This window comes from Alligator sinensis, unplaced genomic scaffold, assembly GCF_000455745.1.
Source record: "Alligator sinensis unplaced genomic scaffold, ASM45574v1 scaffold989_2, whole genome shotgun sequence".
Classification (NCBI taxonomy): Eukaryota; Metazoa; Chordata; order Crocodylia; family Alligatoridae; genus Alligator; species Alligator sinensis.
This window is the reverse complement of record NW_005842162.1, coordinates 1283613-1305915: the sequence shown is the minus strand read 5'-3', so window position 1 is coordinate 1305915 and position 22303 is coordinate 1283613. Positions and strand designations below refer to the sequence as shown.

Below are 22303 nucleotides of genomic sequence, written 5' to 3'. Positions count from 1 at the left end.
CATGCGGATGACCCCTGGGGCTGACAGGTGCCATCCAGTAGCCACCGAGGGGGGAAGTCCCACGAGGGTCAATGATCCCTGGATTGGGCAAACCTGAAAACTGGGGAGTCACCAAAGTCTGCCAAGGACAGATAAAAAGCAGTGAAAAGTGACCCTCAGTGGCGCCCTCTTGATTTCCAACTCGACAAGCACCCAACCTGTCCAGCCAGAAGGACCAGCCGGTGACCCCCTTCTGGAAGATAATACCACGCTGAAAGAAGCCTCAACTGGCCATCGACGGCAGGCTCCAGCGCTTGTAGGATAGGTATACCAGACTCTTGTAGCTTGCTACTGTGTGTGTGTGTGGACCTGCCCCAAGGTTTATGATTTAACTTCATTACAGTGCTTCAATCTGCCTAATAAACTAGAATTTTAAGGATCCCGAGTTGAACATTTGTAGCCAACACTCGGGGCGGGGGGTGGGGCCGGCTCCCTGACACTATGCGCACTCCCACAGGGTAGGGGAGATCAATGCCCACCAGATCTGCGCACAGAACAGGGGTAGACTGCCTGCTGTGTGGCTGGGCTCCCCACCCTTCTGCCCTCCCCTTGGGCCTCCACAGCCCAGCAGGTGTGACTTGCTGCAGAGAACAGCAGGGCCGTGTGGGGATCGCCTTGCTGCTGTGAGCTCTGCTCTGCCCTGCCCTGCCCTGGCGAGGTGCCCCCTGCCTGCATGGCAGCAGTGAGAGGCACAACCCTGTGCTGCTGCCCCCACTGCTGCCACACACACAAAGGACAGCTTACCACGGCAGCACAGAGCTCACAGTGGCAAGGAAATTCCCGCACAGCCCCACTGTTCTCTGCATCACCAGATTGCACCTGCTGGGCTGCAGAGGCCCCGGTTGTGGGCAGCAGGGCTACCAAAATCGGCTTTAGGGAAAATGGTGCCCTGGGTGAACTTGTATTTTGGCACTCTCCCGCCACAAGTCGGAGACACTGCTGCAGGCAGGCAGAGGCATGTGAAGGAGTCCAGCAGGGAGGCAGAGTGGCATGGTGCATTAGTTGGGTGAGCAGGCATCATTGGTGCTGTGTTAGGAGCAAGGTGGGCAGACTGGAGCAGGCCCCCCCCTGCCTGCATGGCTAGGGACAGAAGTTACACAAACCAGTTTAAGTGATCAGAAACTGGTTTAAACATATAAGAAGCAGGAAGAGGAAGTGATAATGAATAATCTTGCAGAGCCCTGCTGCTGTGAGTCTGGACTGAAAATCCCAGTGACCCTGGGGGCAGCAGGAAGAGAAAGCAAACACACAGCCCATGCTAGTTATGCCAGAGAACTGTGCTGCAGTGCCCCCTAGCTTCTGGCTTGAGCCACTGCAGGCATGTGGCTGCATTTTCTGAATCAAAAGTGAATGTCTGTTCCCTTCAGTTTCAATTTAATCTGTGCAAAAACTGAATCAACCTAGCATTGGGCTCTTTGACTGTCTGTACTTAGCCCACGTGCCTGGCCTGGCTTCTCCTGAGCAGTGCCTGGAGTTGGGGGAGGTGGGCTGGGCTGGGCACTGTTCCTCCTGCCTGGGGGCAAGGGGGAGGGGGAGAGTGCTTCTGTGAGAGCAGGCTGCTCACGTGTGTGTGTGTGTGTGTGTGTGTGTGTGTTTGGTGCCCCCCCCCCAACCGTGGCGCCCTGGACAGTTTCCTACGTCACCTGCCTTTAAGGCTGGCTCTGGATGCTACTTGTGTGTGTACAAATGTGAAGTTCTTTGCAGTTCTAAGTGAGCGAGAGGAACAGACCTTACTTAGCAGGGTAAAGTTCTGCATCTTAAATAAGCCTTTAGCGATGGTCTTTCTGTATATCAGTTTTGAGACTTACTAAAGAGGAGGTATGGAGAGATGCATGTTGCTGTTGTGAAAGGACTTTGATCTCCATTGCTGACTACCTAATACTTTCCACAAACACTACTCTTTACAGAGCTTTTTATGTGCCTTTTTATATTACATATTGCACCTATGTCATTATTTGATGGATGGATGCCAGAGATGCATGGTTATCGTTATTACTATTTATTGGAAAAGCCGTTATGTCCTGGCAAGAACTAAAGAAATACTGCCAGAAGGCAGGAGCTGATCACAGGACAGCAGCAACATGAAGTCATTGCTGACAAGAGCTTAAAATTCCACATATCCTTGAGTCCTGTGGTCTCAGGGAACAGGAATAAACCAATAAAGCAAAACCTGAACTATTGCTGAGTGGAACATGATTTATGACTGGAGCCAGAGTGACTAACAGTCTGGGGATTGAAAGCTCTATGCTGCAAGGGTTCTACTTTTATGATAAAATTAGTAAGGCTAATTTACAGGGAGTGTGTATGTGTGAGAGAATATAGAATTTTACTGATATTGCCATAAAAACGTGGAATTAAATGGAGAATGAGGTTGGTGTCAATAAGAATTCTCTAACATTCTTTCATACAGCTGTTGGAGCAAAAGAACCTCAAAGTAATTTAAACACACTTAAGGGTTCCTTTTATCTTTTCATAATAGTTCACGTTGCTATTTTGTGGTTAAAAGTCACATCCAGAAGAGTAGCCATAATTAAGCCTATATAGTCAAGAGGTGAGGTAGCAGCTTTAAATTAGCCTAGATACCAGTAACAGTGCAGGCACCAGTAACAAACCAGGATTCTGGGCGGGCTTGCACAATTTACAATCTGCCACAGCTAAGCTGCTCTGTGTACCTATGTCAGTTTCTGTGTATTTGAATGGGTTCTGGATTGCAGCATAGACTGACCCTTGTTATATGGCTATGGGAAAAAGGTCAGTCTGTTTTCTTTGCTAGTCTCACAAAATGCCATTAAGGCTTCAAGACTTTCTTTCCTTTCCCAGGGAATTTTTAGCTGACGGCTACAGGAGCTTATCTCTATGGCATTCATTTACAAAAACAACATTTTGAGAGGCTTTTCAAACTGCTGACATCATTGAAATGTCTAGGACAGCAGCTCCTGATCTAAAGGTTCTGCTCCTTCACCACCTCTCTTCATCCAGGATAATGAGGCTATAACTCCATGCCCTCTGGGCTGCAGTGTCTGTCTGCCAGTCATTTCAGATAACTGGGCTCATTGCTTTTAATATTAAGGATGCACTGGAGCATACACCTCTTAAATTGCAGTCTGCAATGACTTGAGGAAGAAATGGACATTTGCCATTGTGTTGTAGGAAGGCAGCTCCTAGCAGCCAACCAGGCCGCACCTCATTGTTGAGTCTGGATCAGCCTAGTAAATGACAGCATCTGCCCCAGAGAGCTCCCAATTGCAAACTTTGCATTCAACAGCAGTAGTTGCAGAAGCACTGTTTCTGCCTCCTTAATTTAATCTGTAATCTCTCTAATTGTGTAGGGGAATATTTGCACCACACTTCTGATTTTTGTGTTTGCTTATGGACCTGACTAGCCCATGGTTTGGAAATCAAGGAGCTGCGGCTTTTCTGAGTACCATCATCTGCTGTCCTAGCAGGTTGCTAATCATATTTTTTCTCCTAATAGATATCTAAGGTCTAATGATTTTTATTTCATGATCAACTCAGATGTCTCAAGCTCATTAGTCATTACAAAAATACACTAGCCCAGGCTTTTTGCTCCATTAAGCTATATACCACCTCTCCCATAATATACAACTGCCTTAAAGCTAATTAAGTTGGTCATGGGGGCATTTTTACATATACTTTGGGGGTGCTATAAATAGAGTGGTTCATGTATCAGTGTCCCCATGCTTCAAAATGGTGGCAGGGGCACTTTAACTAGAGCTTGTTGAACAAGGTTTAAAGTGCCTCTGCCACCATTTTGAAGCATGGGGACACTGATACATGAATGTTAGTTTATAGAATTTATAAACTAACAAGCTCTCAAAGCTGCTGCCAGAAAATAAAACCCACCAATCAGTCCTGCTCTGCACACTCCAAACCAGAAATGTGGGAGTAAGGGATCCATTGTAGCCCTTAAGATGCCTGTTCCTGCCATACTTGAGAGCAATGGCCAGGGATGCCACAGAGCATCTTTAATGCCCTATTTGTGTGTGAAGAATGTAGGCAGGACTCGTACTTGGCAGTAGCCTTGAGAGCAGTGTGGAGCCACTGTAGTCCTACTAAGGAAAATAGCTCTTTTTCGGCGAACTAACAATCTAAACAGAAAAGATGCTTGCTTTGTGAATACAGATATGGGGTAACTGGCTCTAGTCATGTAAGAAGACTGTGACAAAGCTGAGACATGGTCAGGGCCTGTGACTGAGACATGGTCAGGATGCTAATCTGTAGACTGAGACAGAAGGCAAGCTGCTGAACACCATACATACTTCCAGATTTCAAATGTGTTCAGCATTTTTTCAGCACTTTCACTTTCTTTTAGCCCATAAAGTCACAGGATCAGGAGGCTGCAGGAAAGCTACCTAAATATATTGCTGGTATGTAAACCTACTTGTCTACTCATGCATTCAACCCTTTGTAGGACTCCAAGGAGTCACCAGTGTTATCAGGACAGACTCCATCAGTGTTTTTATCTGACTGCATTAGTGCTGTTCAGGGGTTAGGTGATACTAATTATGTTAGGCTCCCTCAGTTTGGATGGACTGCTCACATTCTCAGGATAGTCTGTGATGCTGAGGCATTCTTAAAAGAAAGAGCCCCCAGGTTTATTTTTTTGAAGTGATAAAAAAAGTTGGCCAATTTTATTGTCTACAGACAAGTCTAGACTCTAACATCCCTGACCAACTAGTCCATGGTGCTAGCCAGGTCATTTGCAGTCATGGTAGAGGCATGAATATAACCCCTTTGGCCAGTACAGAGTATTAGGAGTTGCCAGGCCCCTTTTTGTATGCTGATCAAAACAACTTTGTTTACAGTATGTGCATCCTAATTCTCACCAATTAGAGAACACTTCCCACCAAAAAGGGATACGTGTTTGCTAGGTCTGATCTTTGTTTTAGTGTCTTGCACTAAATTCTCTACCTGTTGGCCTTGGCCCCTCTAGGACTAATGAACTACTTTGCCAGTACTTCGGTGCCAGCCATATACAGTATGTTTAGTTTCATATTCATTGGGGCCTCCTTCAGTTAATGCTGTTATCAGGACTTCTGCGTGATTTGTGTATGCACTGATCAGTTGTTACATTGACACAATCCTCCAGCAAGGCTTACACCCCTAAGCATAGTGGACTTTCCTTTTCTGTTTGCTAAGGGAATTGGCTATAGACCACGGTAAAAATTATGTTTGTTCCTTTTCTAAACAAAAGCAATTTTGGGGAAACTAAAATGGCAGTCTTGTAGATTTATTAGTTACTTACTGATAATCTCCTTCAGTGGTGGCCAACGTTTTGTGCCACAAGTTAAGTCCTAAGTATGAGTTATCCACTCTAATAGTCAGCCACTGCTGTTGCCCAGTGTGGCCAAATCCCATCACCACCAGGATGTGATATCTACCCCCACATGCCTCATGAGGCCAAACTCTTGATAGCTGACCCTAGATACATGTGCACTCTTTAGTCTGTTTCTTGCCCAACACAGACTTCCCATGCCTCTTGTGGCACATATGATATGGGCTGGCCACAACTGATCTGCTTCTTTACATTTCCACAGCAGAGTGCAGATGGGTATGCACAGGGATTGGTGGTAATAAACAAATATATAAATGCATTGAGAGAGTTACAGTTACTGATTCCCTGTGTAGTGACACATTTGGCTTCCTGAATAACATTAATAGTTGTTAAGTACTGCAGTTCAAGACTTGCTCTTCCATGCTGTACAGACAGGACAAAGACAGCATGATTACATTTCATGGTGTAATAAAAGTCTAGGAAAATGGGGCTTTAGACAAACAGCTGAAGTCTGGTTTTTAAGTGCACTGTCAGTTAAGCATGTTGTCCTCACAGGGGAAATGTTCTACTTTTACAGAAGTCTATCTTTGCTTAGTATAAGCAAATCTTTTTTTCTGAGTCCTGGCTTAGAACTGAATCAAAACAAGGTTTGTCCCCTTATTTCTACTAGCCTTCCTTCTTCATGAGGCTCACTTCAGGCAGAGAGCATCTGTGTTTAATGTCTCCATTATTTTTTATGGCAACATATTCATCTCCAGCTTTTCTAGTCCTTATCTGAAAAAAATAACCACTCTGCATCTGCTTTCATGCAGCAAGCATAGTCGTAACAAAGGCGGTTTTTGCTTCAAAGCAAAGGAAGGTACTTCATTGTAAGAGTGGCAGGCGAATTGGAAAAGTAGCTGAGAAGAGCCCCCTGGCCTGAGAAGCTATCAGATTCATGATCCGTATACTTGAGGGGAATGTGAAGGTCAGGCTGTAACTTAATATAAATCTACCTTGAGTAAGGGGCAGCCTGGAGACTCACTACCCCGGCAGAGGTTCAGGGAATGAAGTGTGACTTGGTCCCAATTCCTTCTCCCCTGCTCTTTCCTTTCACAGAGAGAGGAGTATGTTACTTTGCCTTTTGTCATGGAACAGCTCACTTCCCCTGTATCCTGCCAGCTGCTCAGGCCAGAGAGAAGTTGGATAGAGGTTTTATCACTACATCCACTGTTCATCCACTTGTTAACAGTACAGAATATGGGACAAACAGTTTTCTTCTGTCACCACCTAAACAGAGGAGTGGGACAGCTCTCTCTCATCTTTCTCCCCATGCAGCTGAGTAAGGGCTGTGACAATCCAGCTTTGGATGAAGTGCAGTGTTTTCTGGACCCTGAGCTAAATCCCTGTACTTAAGGCACTTTTAAAGCCCCAACCCAGCAAAATAAACCCTGCTTTTGAAAAACCTGAGTCTTGAAGTGACTGAAAGAATTCATGCCTAGAAAAAAGCGCCTGATTCTTGCTTTGCTGGACTGAGGTCTTTGCTGAATCAGTGCTACATTACTCATGAACTTCCGTTTGGAAACTGGTTGGCATTTATCACACCTGATGCTAAAATGTTCTGTATACAGAACATGCAGTTTTGGATAGAAGAAGATCCAAATTAATTGAGTGCAGATTTTGCTGCTGTCTAGGCAAATAGTTCCAGATCATGGATGTATTCCTTTTTAAAGAAACCTAGGGAGGTTTGCTAACAAAATGGCATTAAAAGGTGGTTAAGCATGAAGATGTCAGTATTAAATATATGCTTCAACTTTAACTCTGCCCTCTTGTGAGCACAGATTATGATACAGTTCTTAATTACATAGTCACATATACTAGTCAAATAGTACAAGGCCGTGCATTTTTCCCAACAGCCTTTTAAGATGTCTCTTGTAAGATAAGCAGTGAATGAGGTATCATTGTTTCATAGGATGTACAGCTCATGCACACGAATACCTTTCATAATCTTGGAGGAATATGCAGGAGATTCTACATGGGTATAAAAGACTGTTGGGAGTGTGGAGTGATATTAAACTGGACCACTTGAATGCTGTGTGATTGGTATTGAAAATTGTAGTGAGAAGCCTGGTTTTGCTAAGAGCCAAGCTCTTCCTGTGAAAAGGTGAGCATGTGTAACTCACTGAAATTGTCAGAACTAAAAGGTTCTCCACCTATTTATCATCTTAAGAGCAAAGGATGGCAATATTTCGCAGTGGTGGGCTGGAATGACTCAGATTGGGTCTGAGGCCAGCCTGAGCTAGGACCCAGCCATGGCCATAGCTGCCCAGCTGTAGTATGGGATGGGAAACCTCTTCCCCCATCCAGCCATGGTGTGGTGTGGTACATGGGCGACTGGTGTCTCCTGAATCTGCGGGAGGAGGCACCAGATCACCAACTGAGGGTGTGTGGGGGGGTCCCCCAGCGACTGATCAAAATCACCAGCAGCGAAACCAGAAGTGCACTTCTGTCGGCACTTCTGGTTTCATGGCTGGAATTTCCAGGGGGTGCACATGCACTTGCACACACCCCCTACGTGTCACCAATGGTGTGGTATAGCACAGCGTGGCATGGGAAAAGCCCCCACTACCAAATGCCACTGAAGCCCCAACTCCATGTGCCAGAACAGTAGTTCTGCAGGCTAGATTTGGCCTCTGGGTCATAGGTTGCCAGCCCTTGATCTAAGAGGATTAGGTCCAAATGGCAGAAACACAAGTGACATATGCTTCCCTACTTTTCTGGTATTTCCTGATATTTCCATGCTTTACTTCACACTTAAGAGGTATAGAGCTAGCTTAAGAGGCCTAACTCTTGTCCCACTGAATCGCTGGTAATACTAGCTTCTCTGAGACATCTGTTTGTCTGTGGTTTCCCAAGTATCTGCATGCTTCACACTTGAGGTGAGGACATACCATTCCCAATTCTGCTTGCCTGATGGAGAACGGAGGCAGAGAGGAAGTGCAAGGGTTACATGAAAGGTCCAAAAGGAAGCTTTGATGGAGCAGGGAGATGAACCTCTCATAGATCCTGGGGTTGGTCCCATGGTTAGGGAACTTCCTCCTCCTCACTGGTTTCACTGAGTGAAGAATGAGCTCCGTTTTGAGTGTTGCTGGAAATACCCTGTCCACTGTTCTCATCTCATCTTAATGATAGTAGCAGTTTTCCTAATGAAGAGATGCCAACCGCAACCAAAAATAGTGTCTCCACCCCTCTATAAAGGAGAAATGACATGCTTCATTTAGTAACAAATTGTTAAGATCCTGAATCATAAACAGACCTAGAGGCAAAATTTACAAATAATCCCTAAGCAAAATGGATTTTGTTTATGCAATATTATGGATGAGATTTTAATTGCTTATTACTCTAATTGATTTCATTCAGTTGCTATGGTAATTTGCTCACTTTATTATACACTGGCAATGACACATTATACTTACCTTATGTAATTCAAGATGTATTTCACAGTGAACCTGTTCATGTTATAGGTGGGGCAGGCATGAAACCTAGTTAAAACTCACTGGCATTTCTCATAACACTCTTGTCATTTCCTGCTAAATGCTACCAATGTTAATGATGATGATTTCCAGGGCTGGTTTCTGCCTCAGGTTATGTGTTTTGATTTTATTTGTTGTTTTATATTAAACTGTTTTAGCTTAAGCTCCAACTTTGTTTTAATTACAGCAGTTTTGTCGGTGGTGTGCTTTTAAAATATATTTCAATGAATTTTTTTTTTTCTTGAAAAACTTTTCTTGTCAGGGAGTTGGAGCAAGAATTTGAAATATATAGGCAGAGGAGGAGACCTGGGTCCAAAAAGTGTCTATTGCTGGCTATGAAAATGAATTCAGATTTGGTTAAGATGCATGAAGGAGCCATTTGCAGATGCTCAGAACTTGATATGCACTTGCTGGTTTGCTGAATGTTCTTACAGAAGGCCTGGTTGAGCCTGCTGTTTTACATGCATCTAAAACAGGCAGTGCATGAGCTCTGGAAGGGTCGTGGGCAAAACTGATTCTCATCTCCTATCACTTGTTCTCAGCAGCCAAATTTGGCTTGTCCCTTGAGTGCTTGCTTTAACTATTTATTATTAGGTTCTAAGCTCTAAAGTTCATTGGATTTTATGGAATGTGACGGATCTGTGGTGAATCAGACAGACACTGTTTAGAAATGGGAAGGGAGAGAGAAATGTGCATCGAACTGGGAGGCAGATCTTGAAGTCTGGTCTTGTCTCTTGTACCTGGAGCTTTATAGTGTTTTTCATTAGCCCTAAATGCTGGCTGAGATCATGCATGTCAGCTGAAGAAGATAGGCCTCCCTATTAGAAAGAAAGCAATAAAGATTTCTTGAGGTAACTCAGTTGCACTGACTCAAGCTGAATGTGCAAAATATGAGCCTGGGTTTGTCTGCCAACCTCTCTCCCATAAAAGGGCACAAAACAGGTTTTCTGCTCTCCACCATTGTACTGCTTTCTAGAAAATAAATGTGTAATCCAGTGGGTATGGAGGTGTGTATGTAGTCCCCTTATTGGTCCATGTGCACATAAAAGCTAGTGATCACTCCAATTGATACAGGGGTGCTGGTGAGCACTTGGACTCTAGAGGTGCAGAGTTTGAACCCAGCTCATGACTGATGTGTAAGGTCCTTAATACCTAGGTGGTGGAATTTCCCCCCCACCATCTTTCTTTATTTTAATAGTTTATTTAACTATGTGGCAAAGAAATAAATATCTTTTTAAAAACCTACTGTCATCAATCAATCTTGGTGTGATAAGCAGCAGCCTATAGGTACCTCTACCTCTTGGTCACTGGCAGTCCATTTTGATGGCTGGTCTCACTCAGTGGAAAATTTGAAGGTTGAGAAGTACTGTAGTATCTGGAAGCCTTTGGGTATGAAATAGGCCAGGCTTGGAAGAATGTATCGTTTAAATAAACCAGAAGGACATTATTTAATTAGGTTAGAAACTAAGGAATTTGTCTGACCTTGACTGGAAGTCCATCAGCCTAGGAACTGAAGGGAGATCTATCTGCATCGCAGGCCAGTAGCTTTCCCAATAAAGTAAAAATAATAATAATCTGACTTACTGCAGTCATGAGAGTGAGCATGAAAGCAACCTTCTGATCTTGTAAACATCAGAGGCAGCATATACTTTCCTGAAGCAAAGAAAGCTCTGCACATTGTTTTAAGTACTGTACATCTCTGTGCTGCTTTCAAAACCCCAGTTTCTTTGATCAAGGGAAAACACATGGTCTTGTAGGATTGTAAGATGTGGCTTGTATGTGTTTTGTGCTAAGACTTGCAATCTGCAAAAATTTGTCTGAAAATATTCTTAAAAACATTAAAAATAATGCTGGGACAACTCCACATATTGCTGAATGGTGTAGCTTTAAGCATTCCCGAGTAGAGTTGGATCTAAGCTCTAAACCAACGATTTGTAAAAGCATTAGTTATGCAAGGAGACTTACTACAACCTCTGTTCTTCAGAACTGTTCATGTAAGCATCACATGTCTTATATTATTAACCATGAAGAGAGGTAGTTGCTTTGCTGTGCCTTTGAAGGATGGCAATCTGAGTGCTATCACCATGGTTGCTGCATAGTTCAAAGTACAACAGTGTTAAGAACCTGTAGCACTTGGGTGTTGGGACTGATTCAGGTTTGAAATATGAACTGTCCCAAGTGCAAACTATTATAGGCAATGAACGAATGTAACTTTTAGTGGTGTGAAATTGTCACAGCAGATATCTGATTCTAAATTACCTTTGGAAGGTTTCCCCCAGGTGTTTGACCCTGGATTTGCCTGGCTTAGGGAGTGATCCATCAGATTTGTTCTGTGTTTAAAAGTAATAGCTAAGAAGAAAGATTGATTGGAAATTATTAAAATCACAGCATTATCCTAGCAGCAGCAGCACTACCTACATTTCTCTTACACATGCTCCTTCCCAGATGTGCAAATGGCACCCATTCTTTGGCTTAGGGGCTGCCAAATTGTTCCTGGATTCTTCCCTTGCATATCAGTCCAAGTCAACTGAGCAGCAGCAGGATTTCTATTCATCTCCGGGGTGCCAGCAGTTCAGAGTACAGCTAGCATAGCAAAAGCAGCACCTCAGCTACCTATATGCTGTTTAAGTGCTTTAGCGAAGCTGGGCCTAAGTCCTATTGAACAATTCACACCTGACATGCGAGTCTGTAGGTGCCTTAGTAACTTTACTGGTGAAAGCTAAGGTGCCTTAGGTTTTTCTGCTGCACATATCCAGAGATACCCCAGTGTTGGCTGAGCATCCTATTGCCTGCCCTACACCTAAGTTCTCTGAGGTGCCCAGCCTAGTAAATATGGTCAGAGCATGACTAATGCAGACTGATAACTCCAAGGACAGCCGCTCAGCCACAGACACTTTCATTCAGAAACATGGTGGTAATGTGCATAATCAGGGGTGTGAGACCAGGGCACCAGCCCCGGCTGTCTTTTAGTAGGGGTGTGAGAATAGTAGTAGCTGCTGCTGCCAACCAGGAAACAGAAACTGGTACACCTTGGGTGAGATGATAGCCTTTATGTATACATCCTCTCCTCAGCATTTCCTACTGGCTGGATCAGGTGTCATCCCAACTCGGAGTGCTGTGTCATGAGTACCATCCCTTGTTATTAAACTCTTTCCTCCACTCTTCTTGCCATCCCATTCTTCATAGAGGGGAATTTAGGTGCCTCATTTAGGGTTTATTCTGCTTCTGGTGCCTAGAAGTTGGGCATGATGACACTGAGAATCATCACACTGCACCACCACCACTTTTTGGATCCAGGTCTCTGTGGTTTCTCTCAAGTCCCTTGCGCCTATACAAAATCCACAAAGCCGTTTCCTTGTTCTCTATCAATTACACCTGCCAAAATGCCTACAAAAAAGACTCACAGGTAAGCAGTTGAGGGGCCATGGTCCTTGCTTGCCCCATTGTTTATGGTAGTCTCATTGCTAACTGTGTGACCTGGCTGTTTGAATCCCAGTGTTAATGGGACTGTAAACTCTTTTTGCAGCTAGGACTAAAATTTTGTGTATTTTTGGTGGACCTGGTATAGTGGATTCCCAATCCATAACTGGAGGCCCTTATCCATTACCTTAGAACAAGTAATAATTAGCATTATTTTGTACTGCAATAGCAGTTAGATGACCATTAGGGCTGCACGAAACTTCGGTCCCTGATTCAATTTGGCAGGGATTCGTCCCGATTCAGTGGTCAAATCTCCGAATGCAAATTGAATCGGATGACCCTTTAATCTCTCCGAGTCAAATTGGAACCCTCTGAATCGATTCAGCGATTCGGACATAGAGAGAGCTTCAAATGATTTTTCTACATACCTGTAGGTAGCAGGGGCTCTGAACATCACAGTGCTGGGGCAGATGCAGTGTCTCACAGAAGCATGGTGGCTCCCCAGTGCGCTTGGTACCAGACCCGGAAGTGGACTGGAAGCACTTCTGGTCCACTAGGCAGCGCGCAAGGGGGGCCCCCATACCCCCCCTAGCTCAGTGACTGGTGCCTCCTGGGTCTGGGGGGCCACCTCTGATCCCCCTGTGGCTAATCGCCGAGCCGGGGGGAGGGGCGTGGTGGGGGGGAGTGGGGGCCGTGCCCCCCCTGGAAGTGGACCGGAAGTCCTACTGGTCCACTTCTGAGGTTCGCTGCTGAGCACACTGGAGAGCCCCCCCCCCGCCCCATTCCTGTGGGACGCTCCATGCTCCCCAGCACCACAGCAATCACGAGCCATGCCTGCTATCTCCGGGTATGTAGAAAATTTTTTTTAAAGCTGTGCCTGTGTCCAAATCGCTGATTCGCTGGATCGGCATCAAATCTTCAGATTCGGATTTGGCCAAATCAAATCAGGAATAGTGATCCAAATCAATGGATCGAATCACTATCTCCAATTCAGGCCAGATCTGAATCGAATAGGGACTGTTTCACACAGCCCTAATGCCCATGCTGAGGTTAACTCCCCATAGTGCTAGATACTGTACATACATGTGTATTACCTCTGCCTAGAAAAATCGGAATCTAACAGACAGCAGAACGGCAGAACAAAAGGTAGCTTGATTGGTGGAACATCATGACCCTTAAGAAGGAGATGGTGTCATTAACACCCATAGAAGGAAGAGTTTAGAAGGGTTCAGGTAGATTACAATGAGCCATGAAGCAACATGACTCCCTCACCACTGCCTGACAAGAAATGCTGCTGTCACTGCCAAGCAATTGGTTTTAAACTTTAGGTGGAGCAAGAATCAAAGTGGGGGTGCAAGTGCACCATTGCAACCCCCACTGGCTCCACCCCAGCCATCACCCAAGGAAGACGTATGTATACAGATTTGGTCAGGAGGATACTGCATATCAAAGCAAGGCTGGTCCAAAGTGCCACAACTGACTCAGTTCGTGCTGCCTTTGATGAACACTTAACCACAAGCCAGAGGGATTTCCTGTGTTTGAAAGACAAATTCTAATAATGGACCATAATGGACTCCAGTTTTGAAAAAAACAGTTTTGAGCTTAGTCCTAGAAAGTTTATGACACCTGGAGAGGAGGATAACTAGCCTGTTGTGAACTTTAGTGTGAATATCAGTCTACACTAGAAGTTAGGCAGGATGCAGGCCTCATCAATTTCTGCTTGATCTGCCTGGAACAACAGAAGCCTCTTTCTCAGTAGCTTTAGAAACTGGTCACCAGAAACTCATTTGGGATCTGGAGAACAGGCTGGATATGATTACAGAACCAGTTCAGTTTATCCCAGGCAAATCAAACTGACTTTTCTCAGGTGGGTGGATTTTATTATGTTGAATGTTGCTTTAAAAAGGGCCACTTTTCTACTGGGTGCCATTCTTCCTTTAAGGTTTTATGAAGATTGTAACCTAGGTGGTGCACAAACTGTTCATGCCCAACTGCAGCAGCTACTTAAAACTAGCCATTAGTGCAGGGAACAGCTCAGTCTTAGCTGCTCTGGATTTAGTCACTAGATAAAAACTCTCAAGACAGTTCACTGACAGGCAACCTGTGGCCTTTAAGCACTATGAAATAGGTGAGAGAGATACAATGAGTGGTGTTATAACAATAGAAGTTTTTATAATTTAGAGATGCTCCTTAACAGGAGACTGAAGGAGTTGTGAATTAGGAGATAGTCCCTTAGTTAGACAGTTATTTAGAGACAAAAGGGCTGCAGAGGTAGCCTACTGTTCCACAATCAAAGTTTGTTCTCAACTCATTTCTATTGGACCCAGTGATTGCTACGGGTGTGATCTTTTGGGGAGTAGGCAAGAGCTAAGTTTGAGAGATTCTTCTCTTATACAATTAGCATCTAATAGGTTACCTCAAGGAGGTAAGCAGCATTTTACAGATGAAATATAGATTTTTGAATGAGGCAGATGTCAAATATGCTTCAAGTGACTGCTGTCAGTGACTAACAGCTGTAGACTGGAGTACAAAGACTGCTTGGCTCAGAGGCTTCATTAACTACACATTTCTTTAAGTACAAATTATCCAGGCTCAAGGGTTAAAACCCTGGGTTGAGTGGCAGGTACTTTTTAATGGATAAATAGAACTTGTATTGCTAGAGTTACCAACACAATGCCTTTTATTTTAAGAAAACAGGTATTTGAATATTATATTTTTACAAACCCTAAAAATGTAATTTCTCCTAGTAGAAGTAGAACAGAGCTACTTTTGTGTTGGAAACACCATATGGGCCTGGACTTCTCAAAAGTGAAAAGGCAGATCAAAGCCCCTTTTACCCATGCTTGATTCTTGAAACATCAGCAAGTGTTATTGCCCATAAAGTAGTCTTTAAACAAAATAGCTTCTTTTAATGAAAAGTCATATTCTATTGTATTTGAAGGGTGTAAGGACCCAAATTTGAATACCAGGTTTGCTTAAATGCCAAGAATTGTTAACTGATTATATTTTTGTTTACTTTGCTGTTTTCATGCATTGTCTATTATGTGCTTAGTGCATTAGAGCAGGATCTGAATTTCTGTTTCACAATAGAGGTAGTTAGTTCTTCAGCTGTCTTAGCTGAGGTTGTGCGCTAATGATGATATAGCTACCAAAATTCTGGATTGGATTTCAGTTTGATGCATATACTTTACAATTAAAAGAAAATTAATTGAGGGTTAAGATACCCATTCAAGTTATCCAACTAAACACGTAGAACTGGGGAGTTTGCTGACGTAGTAAGCACTGGATTACAGTGGCCTTTGTCTACAGGTACCGAGAAGATTTTTTTTTCCATTTCAATTGAGTCAGCCAGCTCTTTCAAAGACAAACTGGATGGGAGTTAAAAAAAAATAAAATAAATAAAAATACATACATATACACACAAAAACAAAAAACCCAAACCAACCCCCACCAGAGCATCTTGTTTTCTTCTTGCAATTCATGCGTGAAAAAAGTCAGATGCAAAAATGAGACTGGTCTATTAGGTCTAAAATTTTGATGACAGGGTCACCAGGAACACTTTCATCAACTTCCTTCCTTTAATAAGATCATTCTAATTCCAACTCCTTTTCATGATGATTTTTTTTTAAACACACACCCCCCCTTGTGTCCATGATTTAAAGGTAGATTTAATTTTAAAGTGCTGCATTCATTTTTTAAATCTGAATTTTAAGTTCCAAATGCAGCTTGGCTAAATCAAGTAAAAATGAACTTAGTAAAGTACAGTATTCACCATTTTCTAAAGAGAATGTAAAACATAAAAATAAAGGAAATTAGACAATAGCCGAAACGCACATTTAATTTCTTTCTGGTTAGCAAAACTACCAAACTATGCTAGTCAATATGAATCAAGCTTCCCATAGGATTTAAGTATAGTGTAAAGAAAGACTAAAATAGATTTCCTACTTACTAATTTAAATCTTAATTAAAATGGCAATTTTAAATCAATTAACTCAGCAGCACGTTACAGTCAAAACACAGAAGAATCACATTAGCAAAGCCAATGAAAGCTGATACTGTTACAAGTGTTAGAATAAGAACACTAAATTATCCAGAATAGTATGTGTATTATACCGGCTGTTCTAGGCCACAGATTCTAATTATTTCAGATGATATAGTGGTAGTAGTGAAGATAACAAATTGAGAAATACAATGTACAAAGTCTGCTTGTTCTTAATGAGCTCAAAGAATACTTTAACCAGTCTTGTTGGCATCTTCTTTGCCAACAAAAACTTGGAAAGGGATTTTCAGATTTATACAAGGGGGTCAAGAGTTGTAAGAAGCCTTATCTCTATAATTCTTCATATCACTATCATATCCCCCCTCTTTGTTGCCAAATTAAAAACATCTAGTTGTTTCAACCTTTCCAACCCCTTTAACATCCTTGTTTGCTTACCTCTCGTTCCTGTCCAGTTTCTCCACAGCAGCCTTAAACTGCAGAGCCCATGGTGCTCTAGTTGGAGGCCTAACCAAACCAGCACCAAGTACAGTGGTACTATATAGCTCCCAGCTTACATACTATGCTACTGTTAATACAGCACAAAATTCTATTTGTATTTTTGGCAACTGCATCACATGGCTACTTCATTAGCTCAGATTCTGTTTAAAACCCTAGATCCTTCTGAGCAATACACCTAGGTAGTAATTTTCCCTTATTCCATCATGGTGCAATTGGTTTTTCTTCCCAGTGTGGAATGCCTTACGTTATCTTTGACTTTTGTCATCTAGCCTTAACTCCTCCAATCTATCAGGATCCTTTTTTAGTTTGGATCCCATCTTCCAAAGCATTTGGAATCAGTTTCGTGTCATCTGCAAACTTGATCAGAAAACTCTCTACCCCAGTAGCCAAAGTTATTAAGTGTTAAATAGTGTTGGATCCTAAGTAGACCCTATGGAACCTCACTTGAAGTCTGCTGCCATTTGGAAATGAATCTAGTTTTAGCCAGTTTCTGCCTATGGCTTATTCAGTCAATTATGTAGCCATCTAACAGTAATTCTAGCTACTCCATCTCTCTGGTTAACTTATGAAAATGTCATTTTGGACTGTATCAAAAGCCTTTGTAAAGTCCAAGCATTTTATGTCCAGTCTTTCCCTTTATCTAAACTAGTTGCCTATCAAGAGGAAACAAAATTGATTTGATATTATCCTCAGCATTTCCAGGTTGGCTGCTAGTGATCACCCCCTCCTCCTGCAGGTGTTTACAGATTGACTGTTTCATCATTTACTCTAATAACTTGCTAGTGATTGAAGTCAGTCTGACCAGTCCAATTCTGATTTGACCTATACCAAAAATTAGTACTGTATTAGCCTACCTCCAGTTCTTTGATATCTCAGCCATCACCCACGATTTCCAGTGGCTCCAAGATGCTGTCAGCCAGTTCTTTCAGCACCCTGGAATAAATTTCATCAGGCCCAGACAACTTCAAGTGCATCAGTTTTTATGCTTTTCAGACCTTGTTTGCCTACACTAGCCATAAGCAATCTCTTAGCAATTAGGCTGCAGTTTTTGTTGTGAAGACTGAAGCAAAGTAGTTATTGAGCACTGGACCTGCAGTTTCCTCACTATTTTTCTGCCCAACATTTTGGAAGCTTTTCTACATCAAGTAGTTCTTCTTATAGCCAGTGTGCTGTGGCAGTTCTTATCTTTCCACTGGGTTGGGGTAGCTTTTTATTGAACCTCCAATACTACCTTCTTTAGGCATTCCCATCCTCTCCTGGACTCCCATAACAGAAGGAAGATGCTTGCCAAAAGCCAAGCTCAGCTATAGGTCTCTAGGTGCCCAATTCAAATGCTCTTGAGTGAGCTTCTTCAGCCATGGCTTATAATTAATAAGGCTATTATCAGCAATTCATAACTATAATCTACATAGTTTGAAAAAGCATGTTAAACTACTTAAAACTTTGTTTTTTCCATTCAAGAGTCAAGCCAAAACTAAAGCTTTACAGCAAGTGTAACAACAGCAGGAGATAACCTCCAGTGAAGTGTTTTCTATTGTCATTGGACCACACACACATGCAGAAATACAAACAGTTGCTTTGTTTTTATTTTGAACTGTAGCAAAGCTCAGTAGGTTAAACCACCTCAGACAGAGGTCATCCGTTTCAGAAAACATCTTGTTGGATGTTGAAGCTTGCAGTAAAAAGGCAAGTCTGTAATACACAGTATTTATATCATACAGGATACACAATAAATTAATATCTACATGCAACATACCTACAGAAAGTTACATACACAATGTAAAAAAATACAGTATTGTTTGCTTTTTTTAAGATTTTAAATTTTTTTCTGTACATTTTTTGAATTTACATTTTTATATACATTTTTTGTAAACTTTTTTGTACGTTTATAAAACCAAAAAGTATAAAACATTTATGAGCTTAACAGTACCATTCACATCTCTCTGCACATCTTCAAAAGATGTTCACATCTAACAACAATTAATGTTAGCTTGTTGCCCCTTCATTTCTACTTTGGCACCACCATACTAATACCGTTATTCCACAATGAGTTTCCTCGCTTGCTAACTACCCTAGCAGTAATGCAATCCATGCTAAGTCTGTACTTTCACAAAAATGCATTACCAACTGTCATTACAACAAATCATTTTCAGCTTCACATTTACCCAGTATTTCTGCAGAATTCGAACTCTTCCCCCCCAGCCTTTCACCTAAGCATGCAAACAAGTTAGATTATGTAGTCAATTAATAATGTGAAAATACTGAAATCAACTACAAGGGTTAAATATTTAAAGGAATGTAGACTTAGCAAATTTAACATGTTAAATACTTCCTAGTCTAGTGTGAATTCACATGTTAACACTAAGATTTTAAAATACTGAAGTTCATGTTAAGAACTTCAGTGCAAGCTTGTCTGCACTAGTTTAAGAAAAAACACTTAAAAAACCCCACAAAAACACCCCCCCCCAGCAAATCCTGGCAACACTTAAGTTATCCTTGTTTGTACAAATGGACTTAAGTACTGTCTAGAAGAAAACCTATATTCCTCCCAAAATACATCATGCAAACTCCTGATTAAACCAGGACTCCCCATGTTTTCAAAAACAAAAGGTTTTAAAATCCTTTTAAAGTATACCATTAAAAGATATCATTTTGATTAAAATATTCCTGCCAGAACAAATATAGCACATGACCATTTGTTTTGTTTTTTGCAGTTTAAGTACAAGTGTTTTCAGGCAGTTTTACCATTAAAAGCAGCCCAAGATAATGTAAGATCCAGCTCAATAAGGTACCAGAATATCTTACACAAGGTATGATTAGCCCACTTCAACTGGAATTACACATGTGCTTAAGTATTTTGCTGAGCTGCCCTAAACAAAGGTTTGCTTTCATCTCTGATCATTCTGGCCACATTAATAAAAGCTTGTAAGGTCTGCCTCTTAAATATTCCATAGCAAGTCTGCCTTGAAGCAAAAGTATGTGACATACTACTCATATTATTGCTAAGAAAGTCTATGGTATGTTAAAAACCCTCATCTAGTGCAATTTTATTTCTGAGCCTGACAGCTGAGAGCTTGTTGCTTTGACTTGAGATTCAGGTCAAAGAAAAAGGAGCCTTCCAGATCACTAGGAGGAGAACTGCAAAGGCTTTCTTCTCCACAGCTCATATCTTCACAGGAGTCTTCGCTGAAAAGAACATAAGGAAAGAAAGTTATACGTGGCTTACTGAGTTACAAGTATTCAGAGGGGAAGATAGCCAAGTATTTCTTGACCTTATGTTTCCTTGCAAATTATTTTGCAGTGGGATGTCAGAAACCAGGTGTCCTAGCACTTTGTGCCACTAAAAGTCTTACTTAAGTAGTATACCAAGTACTGTGCTCCCCACAGTTAAAACCACAGCATGTTGCAGCTATTTTTGTTTACAGCCCACAGGACTCCATTATCACCAGTTCCTAAGCAAGACAAATGGCCCTGTATGCATGACTACTGGATTTGTACTCTTGCAGAATGGCAACCCTCCTGTGAACTAGGTGTTAGACACTTTACAAGCATTAAGGTGCATGGCAACAGGACTGAGCTTTTAGTCATGTCAGTAGGTAAAGCTGTGCAGAGAACTTATCTAGTTAGGGACCACCTCGCCTCACTCCCTGTCCCTCATTCTGCTTCTACAATTCACACCTCCTCCACCATGTCCATCCCACCATATGTTCTCTAGGGCAAAGCACCTTCTTTTCAACAGAAGCACAACATAATAGTACTGTTTTTCCAATGAAAGAGTAACTAAAAAGGGTGGCTCTTTATTAAAAAATATAGCATGTTTTCAAGCTCGTACAAACCAACCAACCAACAACCCCTCCCCAAAAGAATCCCCATGTCTCACCTAAGCTTTTCCCTCTAATTTTGCTGGTAGGGGATGCCAGCCTATGATCTTCTAAATCCGCTTCCCTTTAAATACAAGACTTGCTACCCCAAATCTACCAGCTTTTTCTTAAACATTGAGACAAACAAGAAAAGTGGTGGGATAGAGTGACCTTCTAAAAAGTTAGCAACAGAAGTACTACTTTACTAAGTACCGAGAGCTGCAGGTCAGACGTTCAATCTCTAAGGACTGTTATGTCAAGGTATGTCACATGACCTCAAGGACTGCTCACTGGGAAGGAGAAGTGATTTTCTAGCTATCCAAAGCCATATAAATGTTTTGGAAATTTAAGTCAAGAGCCTGAATTACAAAGTGAGTGAGAGAGAGAATTCCGGGAAGTGTTATAAGTAACTAAGAGCTAGTGAATAAGATCCAAATACTACTTAGGACTGATGTGTCACCCTGTTCCTTCCAGGGAAAAGAGAAAAAAAACAGAACAAAAAGAAAAACCCCAGACTACTGCAGGGAAACCAGCATCTCAGGAATTTTACTTACCTCTCACTTTCATTGAAGCATCCACCCTCTGGTATTGTTGGCAGCTCAGGAACACTGTAGTAACTATTTTGCAGATTCTGAGCTGTGCGTCTTGATACAATCCAAACTAATTTTTTATGATCTGGTTTGCAACATTCAGGAGAAGAATAATCTGCTAGACATTTCGAAACCAACTCTCTCCAGTAAAGCAGATCACTATCACTGATCTTAAAGACAGGAAAAATATATATATATATACATATATACATATATATATATATACACATATATATATATACACACACACACACAGTTAGTTATGTACTGACAATCTAGAAAGAGACTTTATCCCCTCCTTGGAAGTGCACATCAATCAAGTGACAGCTCAAAGTTGGTAAAAGTCACTGCCTATATCGTCCACTTTTTTTTTTTTTAAGGATGACTCATTTTTTTAGCTGCATAAGCAAGTTTAAATTGTTCACCTGTGTGTAGTATTTGAAATCAATACCCAAGATACTAGTCAAGATATGAGATCACAAGACACTTGTGATGCATTTTGTTTGTACATTTAGTGCAAGCACAATTCCACTGGCAAAGTGGACACGACTTGGAAATCCCCATTTGAAGGGCTGTTATTAAAAACTAGCAAGTTGCCCATCAAAAATGACAAGGGGGGCAGTGGCAGGGACAGAGCCCAGTGTTCAGCCCTGTGGGCCCCACCCCACCCTGGGTCCAGCCCTGCCCCCTTCAGGGCTGACCCTGTCCCTCCACCCAGCAGTTTGGGTTTGGGGCTGCTCTCCATCCTTCCTCCTCCCTCTACCATGGGCCCAACCCTGTTGCCCCACCCACCTGCCATGGTGGCTCTGCCCCTGCTTTAGGGTGGGGGCCGCTCCCTGCACCCACCACTTCAGCCATTCCCACTCCCTCCCGTTCCAGGCTCTCCTCCCACCCTGGGGGTAGGCCTGCGTCCACCCCCACCCTACCCAGTTTTGGGTGCAGGCCCACTCACCCTCCCTTGTCGTGCCAGTGCCACCACTGCCCCATGCCTGCGGGCCCAGTGGCCATGGGCCCAGTAGTGGCAGTAGACCCAGGCCCAGTAGCTGCAGGGTGGCAGGTGGCGGTTACGGGTATAACCCCCTCCCCCC

At 42.5% G+C, this 22303-nt stretch overlaps 1 protein-coding gene across 3 annotated transcripts in view; it reads right to left on the bottom strand.

Annotated features, from left to right (window-relative positions):
• Window positions 1–18329: 18329 nt before the first annotated feature.
• Window positions 18330–22303, bottom strand: part of CCNG2 (cyclin G2) — a 51335-nt gene continuing 47361 nt past the window's right edge. For all 3 annotated transcript variants that reach the window (XM_025206546.1, XM_025206545.1, XM_006025719.3), the window contains 2 exons: window positions 21180–21385; window positions 18330–19951 (listed from right to left, as the gene is read on the bottom strand). In XM_025206546.1, coding sequence (XP_025062331.1) covers window positions 19813–19951; window positions 21180–21385 — 345 coding nt within the window. In that variant the 3' untranslated portion in view covers window positions 18330–19812. The remainder of the gene's footprint in view (window positions 19952–21179; window positions 21386–22303) is intronic.